This window comes from Triticum aestivum, chromosome 1B, assembly GCF_018294505.1.
Source record: "Triticum aestivum cultivar Chinese Spring chromosome 1B, IWGSC CS RefSeq v2.1, whole genome shotgun sequence".
NCBI classification, from domain to species: Eukaryota; Viridiplantae; Streptophyta; class Magnoliopsida; order Poales; family Poaceae; genus Triticum; species Triticum aestivum.
The window spans coordinates 616422766-616431094 of record NC_057795.1 but is presented as its reverse complement, the minus strand read 5'-3'; the positions used below and the strand labels follow the sequence as shown (position 1 = coordinate 616431094).

At 51.5% G+C, this 8329-nt stretch overlaps 1 protein-coding gene across 1 annotated transcript; it reads right to left on the bottom strand.

The window, feature by feature from the left end:
• Window positions 1–2149: 2149 nt before the first annotated feature.
• LOC123142619 (uncharacterized) lies at window positions 2150–6169 on the bottom strand. Its single transcript, XM_044561453.1, has 3 exons — window positions 5775–6169; window positions 2556–2710; window positions 2150–2474 (listed from the first exon to the last, which is right to left on the bottom strand). The coding sequence occupies exons 1-3, from the start codon at window positions 5958–5960 to the stop codon at window positions 2390–2392; spliced, it is 426 nt and encodes a 141-aa protein (XP_044417388.1). The 5' UTR covers window positions 5961–6169; the 3' UTR covers window positions 2150–2389.
• Between the last annotated feature and the right edge of the window lie 2160 nt (window positions 6170–8329).

Below are 8329 nucleotides of genomic sequence, written 5' to 3'. Positions count from 1 at the left end.
ATGTGATGCCTATATTCATGATCATTGCCTTAAATATCATCATAACTTTGCGCTTTCTATCAATTGCTCGGCAGTAATTTGTTCACCCACCGTATTATTTGCTATCTTGAGAGAAGTCTCTAGTGAAACCTATGGCCCCCAGGTCTATTTTCCATCATATTAGTTTCCGATATACTATTTTATAATATTTTACTTTCCGATCTATAAACCAAAAATACCAAAAAAATTACCTTATCGTTTATCTATCTCTATCAGATCTCACTTTTTGCAAGTAACCATGAAGGGATTAACAACCCCTTTATCGCGTTGGGTGCAAGTTGTTTGATTGTTTGTGCAGGTATTCGGTGATTTGTGTGTTTTCTCCTACTGGATTGATATCTTGGTTCTCAAACTGAGGGAAATACTTATCTCTACTTTGCTGCATCACCCTTTCCTCTTCAAGGGAAAAACCAACGCAAACTCAAGAAGTAGCAGTTGCCTATTCACCCCCCTCTACTCAACCATATCGATCCTTTTACTTCCGTCGGTGGCTACTCAACACCTCCAGAAGCATGAAACTAAAGTCCCAAAAGGTTCGACACGCTCTAGCTCGTGCATCCCTCACTCCGTCGGCCGCCGCCTAACCATGTGGACGTTGAAGTGGATCCCAGCAAGCCGGGGAAGCACGAACGCAAAAGCGGGGTCGTCCGCCATAGCAGGCTTCTTCATTTCGCCGCTCACCGTTGCAGCCCAGACTCACACGTAGGTCAAAGTGGGGGTATGCCAGCTCTACTGGGACACAACCACCCCGTTGACGTAGCCCGACAAGCATCTTCCGAATGGCTGGCATCTCGGCCCAGATCAGGTGCCACTTTCAGCCATCCCGACGAGCGGTCGTGCCTATCCGTTGAAGATCAACTGCCGCAAGGCCCAGCTGCCTCCGGATCTCGTCAACAACCCAAGGTACCCCGTCGACTCGCCACTGTGGGACACTTGGTTAGGAGACGAGCACGACCTGCGGCGGCAGACATTCTTTGTCAACCGTGCTCACAGCCCACCACAAGCGCGCGCTAGGGAACACCGTGCGCGTGCTCCCAGCCCACCCAGTTAGAGCGGGGCATGCGAGAGTGCGCATGTGGATGCCCTCCCCATCGTCGTCCCCGCCACCACCACCTCCAACCATGATCGCCGAAGTGGAGGAGATGATGAAGAAGGTGCTTGAGGACTAAAAGATCGAGTACAAGCACAGCCAGTGGGACAACCTGGAGTGCAGCTGGCATTGTCGCCCGCCGGCGACGTTGCTATCCTGGAGCTCGAGGAGCTCGAGAAGCTAGAGGACGTGGAGCGGCAAGCCGCACCGTGGAACCCGGTGTTGGAGGGGCAGTTATGGCCGTGGAGTACAACGATGCCCATCACGCAGGAGTTGGTGTCGGGCCGGACGTGTGGGTTGCCGCCGATATATGGTCACCATCCCACGTGCCAACGCAAGCGCCACCTGCACACCTGTGGCGGCGGCCACCCTTCATCAACCTCGTCGCAGACGAGAAAGACAGCGGCGACGACATGCAGTGAAGACGGCGGCGATCTAGTTTTCTTTTTTTAAGTTTTTTATGTTTTAAGTTTAATGTAGGCAGCGAGTATGGTCGGTACTTTTGGACTTTTTTTTGAAGTCCAATGTTTGAAACGCAACTATTTTTTTTTATTTTTTATCTCAACTACTATTTACTTTTTTTCTACTATTATTGTAGTTGTCTTTTAAGTTTAAGATGTAGACACAATTTGAAATGTGCGTGCCGGTTGGGCGCACCAACGAGCGGTTGGACGCAAACGGACAATGATGCCTAACTCGCCAACCCCCCCCCCCCCCCCCCCCCCCCCCCCCTTGGAGTTGGCATAACATCCGTCGCTTCTGCGTGCTCTGACGAAGGCGGACAGAACGTGTTCGTCAATATGCTTCAAATCAACGCTTCAATGTGGGGCATGGTTGTTTCGCAGCAAAAATAGGGTTAAAAACAGACACACACGGTTACTATCCCGATGCGTCCACACGCCTTTGAGGGGTCAGATTTGACTAATGTGGTTGTAGATGTTTTTAATGGCTCCACTTCAATAAGCAGATGGGGTGCTCCCACCAAATTAACAACTGTGTTGACCTAACCTGGCCAGTTCAAAACATTCACAACCAGAAACTTAAGTTGCTATGCAAACCAAACAGAGGTCAACAATAATGACTTCTTGAATAGGTTTACACTAGAAAAACAGGTCCACAACTTAAGACCCCAAGAAAACAGATCCACAACTTAAGCGTAAGAATTAGTTTGATATATTTCAAATACGGGCCAAAACTCATATAACACTAATATACACCAACTTAGAGGCCTAATTGCCTTTTCCCATTTCTCTTCCTGACTCAACCAAAGAACACATTGCCGGCTAACAAGGCAAGGAATAGAGCGGCAGCGGCACAATTTACCACCCTATCCTGTCGCTTGTACCTGCACGTTAAAAGAAATCATATTTAGCACAACACATACATGCGTGCAATACAAATCCAGGACAAAGGATTGTTTCCTTACACTTTCTCGAGCTCTATTTGTCTTTGCTCCGATGCTTCAAGATGTTGCCTCATCTCTCTCCAGTCACGAGCTTCCTTCTTCGCCATCCTGTTAAGGTATGCCAAGCTGTCCTCCAGGGATTGCTTTTTGTGCCGCAGGTTGAGTTTACAAGGATGCTAAGGATAAATGAAATTTATGATGTCACAAACTAACCATATTTGTAACTTGTGCTCATGGCATTACATCAAAGAGAAATTGCTAAAATACAATGAAATTGTATGCTGTCAACACTTCGCTTATCTACAGTGTATATCATGTAAATCCTTGGATTTGATTTTAGGCAAAAGATATGCGGATAGGCAAACTTAAAAGAGTGACAAATAAACCAACAAGCTTGTTATGGTGTTGCTAGAAGGAGGGTGCGAGAGGGTCGGCCGGGGGCCTTTTGCCCACGGCCGGGCAAGTTGGAAGGGATTTCCTTCTTAATTCTTGCTTGATTAGATTGATACATCTCCTCTCTTTATATAGAGAGGTTTACTTGACTCCCAAGCAAGGCTTACTTGACCCCTAAGAAAGCGACCCTTATCTCTAATTAACCCTAAGACTAACGGGCTATACCGCCAGCCCAGGCCCATTACGTACTCTAACACTACACCCCACCTGGACATGCAGCTTGTCCTCGAGCTGCAGCCTAACCAACTTATAACCATGACTCGACGCAACACAAACCTAACACCTAAAACAATCCTATTACATCTCGGCTTGTGTTATTACTCTCAAACTGAAATAGACTGGGACGCTTTATTTTGGACGTGCACGTGTACAGCCACCTGGATCCCATGGACACCACCTGGACAAAAGAAGTGCATGTGTATGGCTGTTGGTCTGCACTGCACAGGGAAGAGCGGAGGGCTTGCGATGGAGAATGTCGAGGAGGGGTGGGCCACCCCAACCGCTGATGTTGCAGACTTTGAGGTCGCTGCCCACGTGGAAAACAGCATGCCCGCCGCCCGTGGGGGAAACCGCATGCCCAAGATCCCCGACGCAGCGGACGAGATCGAGGTTCTTTGCCCAGCGAAGGGCAACTTGGAGGAGCGGCAGCTGCGGACCACGCATCTCCCGCACACGCCGACGCGCTAGGAGGCCGCGCGCAGCAGCCTGCAGCCTCGCCGCCGCCGACACGTGGCGGGTAGCGATCCAAGACGGAAGCGGTGACGGCGACGGTGGGGACTTGATCTGCTGGATGTGGACGCCCTGGGATGGCGGCGGCGCTGATGGGAACGAGGTCGTCGCACTCCCGTCGTAGGGCATCCCATACTTGGCGGCGGAGCTGACCGGCGGTGGCTGCTGCAGCTGCAGTGGCTACTGCAGTGTCGCGCCGGGCAGCGGCAACAGCTGCTGCGACGGAGCGCCGGGCGCGACGGAGGCCGCCAGGAGCGGCGGCTGCCACTGCAGCCAGGGCTGGGCGGTAGTGGCGATGGATGGCAGCTGCAGCGGCCCGGCGAGCGCGGCGAAGGCCGCCTGGTGCGGCGGCTGCCACGGCAGCCACGGCGGCGCGGGGGCGGCGATGGGCGGCACAGCTGGGTGTGGCCCGTAGGACCCGGCCAAGAACAGGTGGATCTCCTGGACCGTCTGGGTTAGGTCCCGCAGCACCCCGGACACCTCCTCCCAGGTGAGGACGGCGGGGGCGGGGGCGATGGAGGATCCCGGCGCGGGCAGGAGCGGGGCGACGGTTGTGGTGGTCGCCGAAGGCGACATGGTGACCGACAGCGGAAGAGACGGGCTTGGCGGCGGTGAAGACATGATCGAACCGAAGCTAGCTGATACCTAATTGTTATGGCGTTGCTAGAAGGAGGGTGCGAGAGGGTCGGCCGGGGGCCTTTTGCCCACGACCGGGCAAGTTGGAAAGGATTTCCTTCTTAATTCTTGATTGATTAGATTGATACATCTCCTCTCTTTATATAGAGAGGTTTACTTGACTCCCAAGCAAGGCTTACTTGACCCCTAAGAAAGCGACCCTTATCTCTAATGAACCCTAAGACTAACGGGCTATACCGCCAGCCCAGGCCCATTACGTACTCTAACAAAGCTATTCATTGTTTCCCTGGTTTTTTAGCAAATTGAATTTGGACAGCAATATGTTTGTAAAGTGCTCCAATTTCTTCTAGATTCTGGTGTATGATTAAGTTATGTGACAGGTATGAGCCTAAGTTTCATAGTATAGCTCGTTACATTTTAGTTTGTGAGCTTTTCTATACATCGTCAAATTACAAGTCATGAGATGTTCTCTGGAAAAATTTGTAATGCAGTAGCCATTTATTCCTGTGTAGTACCACCCCTGTTTCTAAATACTCCCTCAGTAAACTAATACAGTATAAGAGTGTTTAGATCACTATTTTAGTAATCTTAATGCTCTTATATTAGGTTACAGAGGGAGTATAAGACATTTTGGCAGTTCAAAGTTTGAAGTGCCAAAATGTCTTATATTTAGGAACAGAGGGTGTATTCCTTAATACTAGGACAATAACTCTTCAGAATACACCACCCCCTCTTTTCGGATTCTCAAAACGAGAAATTTGAAAAATATATCCAATAATGTCTTTCCAAGGCACCTTATCAAGTAGCAAGTCACAGCACATCTTTAGATGAAACCCCAAAAAGGTTAAACAGCTTACACTTTCGAACAATGGCAGTTTAGTGCACTCAATTTTTAAGAAGAGCAGATAATAAGAAAAATACTAACATCATGTTTCAGAAGGCATGGAAAGTGAAAAATAGGGAGTATGGTGATCGATTTCTTGATACAAAGTGTTTAATATATAAAATTATATTATGTGTTGTGGCCTAACATTTAACTATCTCCAAATCAAAAACAAAAGTTATCCGTGTCCGGAATGTGGGCTGGGCATCATCTTCTGTTCTACCAACAAAGTGTCCTACAGAATCATAGCTTTGCGCGTTGTAAAATCAAACTACGTGATTTTCATCTGCTGTGCCAATGGGATTAATCATCCATGCACAAGGGAGGGGGGGAGGGGGTGATTTCGTTCCTATAATGTAAAAATTCAACCTTTCTCAAGATGGTTGGCAGAAACAACTTTCATTCCAGCAAGACATGACAAGAACGAAGACTCACATGACTCGTAGGTGTAATAGCAGGCTTGAATCGATATGAGTCGCCCGATTTCATACTCACTACGAAGCATCAAAAGGAGAGAGACAGGGGGAGTGCGGGATTACCGTGTAGGACTTCCCGGTGGAACTGGAGCTGAAAAGTCGAGGATCCCCCATGGCCGGCGGGCCGGCGCGCCGGAACAGAAAGCGCCGCTCCTCCTCAAGCGCTCGCGGCACAGATCTTGTGGCGGAGGACAGGAGGCGTGGAAGCCGCTGACGGAGCGCCGCAGCGGAGCGGATCGCCGACGTCATCTCTGTATCTCTCTCTCGCTCGACGGCGCTGGTGCGAAGAATTTGTTTCTGTCTCTTGCCTTGCTCCTCCTGGGATTTCGCCCCGGGGATTGGGGATCTTGGCAGCTGTAACGGGGGCCGGGGGCGGGGGCTGGAAGCGGACGGCAGGACGGAATCCCCTACTCGGATTTGGAAGGGAGAGTCGTACACGACGCCGAGCCTGTGTGTGTGTGTGTGTGTGTGTGAGGCAACACTTGGCCAACTCCACCGCACCGGATTGGCCGAATTTTGTCCTTTTGGGGCGCCGATGGATTCGCCTGCGTCCGGCTTTGTCCGTTGGGTCATGCGTGCGTCCCACTGTCGTGGTTCTAAGTTTGACAGTAGTATAGGGGGTACTAATGGAGAGGCAAGATCCTAGCTATGGAGCAGTTGTATACGGAAGAGATTTATGAGTTCAGGCCCTTCTCGGAGGAAGTAACAGCCCTACGTCTCGGAGCCCGGAGGCGGTCGACTGGATTATATGCGTATGAGTTACAGGGGTGCGAACCCTTTACACTGAGGAGGGGGTGGCTTATATAGAGTCCGCCAGACCCCTCCGGCCCTCAGTTATGCAGGGTTTAAGATACATTAAGGTTGGGCGTTACTGGTAACGCTATACATAAAGTGTTATGATGACCATAAAAGCTACTTAATGACCGATCGTTGGCGTGCAGAGTGACCTTAGATCTCCTGGCCGTCGAGTGGTTGGTTTCATGGTCGAGTGTCTTCGAGTCTGTCGAGTGGAACACTTCTGAGTCGATTGACAGGTGGTTTCTTCTAGAGATGTCCTTGGGTAGGGTAGTTTGGACAGGTCAATGACCGTACCCTAGGTACATGGCTTCATCATTAGCCCCCGAATGGATCGAGGTTTGAGTGGGGAAGGAGTTGAGAACTCTTCCGACCCATTTCTCGTGCTATGAGTATGTCTTGTCTTGGATCAATGAACTTTAGGTGACGGCACCAACTTCTTTTTCAGTCGCCTTGATCCATTCTTTGTATCTGTCGAGTGAAATTTTCACTTGGAGAGCTCCGAGTGACAGAGTGGAGGAGATCTTTCACCTGACGAGTTGTTCTGCAACCCGCAGATTTTGTGGGATTCGAATTTTGGGAAGCACGCGGGACGGGGCGAGGCCGCAGTAATCGGATGGGATAAGGCAGGGCCGCCTCGATCTCTGCGCCACCTTTTTCGCCACGTATCGCGCGCGCGACTGTTGCGGGATTTGACAGGATCGCCCGGGCCTACATGTCAGTCACTCGGAGGCAACCTTATATAAAGCGACGGACGGGGGTTTCTGAACAGTGCGCCCTGATTCCCCCCTCTCTTCTCCAGACTTCTCCGCGCGTTCGCTTCTGCCTCAGCGCCGCTGCTCTGTGCGTGCCTCGCCGGCGACGATGGTGAAAGAGAAGACGGCGGCCCTGGAGCGGGCGAAGAAAGCGACGACGAAGGAAAAGGTGAGGGGAACCAGTCGGAGCGGATCTTCATCGAGGACCGGCCTGCCGCCGAGCTGGATCCAGGACGACTGGATCCGCTCGACAATTAGTCAAGCGGATCTAGACGACCTGGCCGACGGAGGGCTGATCCCCCATGGATCGGCGCGGCTCCCAGTGAGGGAGTCAGAGCCGCAGCCTCAGGAGGGTGAGTGCGTTCTTTTGGCCACCCACGTCGACCGTGGGTTTTCTTTGCCGCCCCACCCCACCCTTTCTTTCGGAGATTTCTGAATTTCTTTGGGGCACAACTCCACCACTTCACACCCAACACCATCGTGTACCTCGCTGCTTATGTGTCTTTGTGTGAGAATTTCTTGGGTTGCCGGCCTCATTGGGGTCTTTTCAAGCACATCTTCACCTGTCGCTCCCAGACGGTGAAGAAGGCCAATCCGAGTGACGAGAGAACACATGTGATTCAGATGTGTGGGGGTCTTGGGGTTCAGTTGAGAGGAAAGAGCTCCTTCTCGACCATGATTTTGCCCGACTCCGTCCGTGGATGGCAGTCGACCTGGTTCTACTGCAGAGACCAGCCGACGCCAGGGCAGTCAACTGGGCTCCCTCCCTTTTGCATGGAACGAGTGAGGAAGCCCTCCTCTTTGAAGGTGGTCCCGGAAGAGAAGGCGTAGGTGAAGGTGCTGGTCGAGCGTGTCGTGCAGCTCATCCGCGACGGGGTGACTGGCATGGACCTCTTGGAGGTCTTCCTCCGTCGACGCATCCAGCCGCTCCAAGCTCGAGATCATCTAATGTGGTTGTATTCTGGCACTGAGGACACCACTTGGATCCATCCGGAGGAGATTGACGCTGCCACACTGGAGCGGTGGAAGGCGAGCATCACAGGGAACAAAGACAACCCCCGAGGAGCC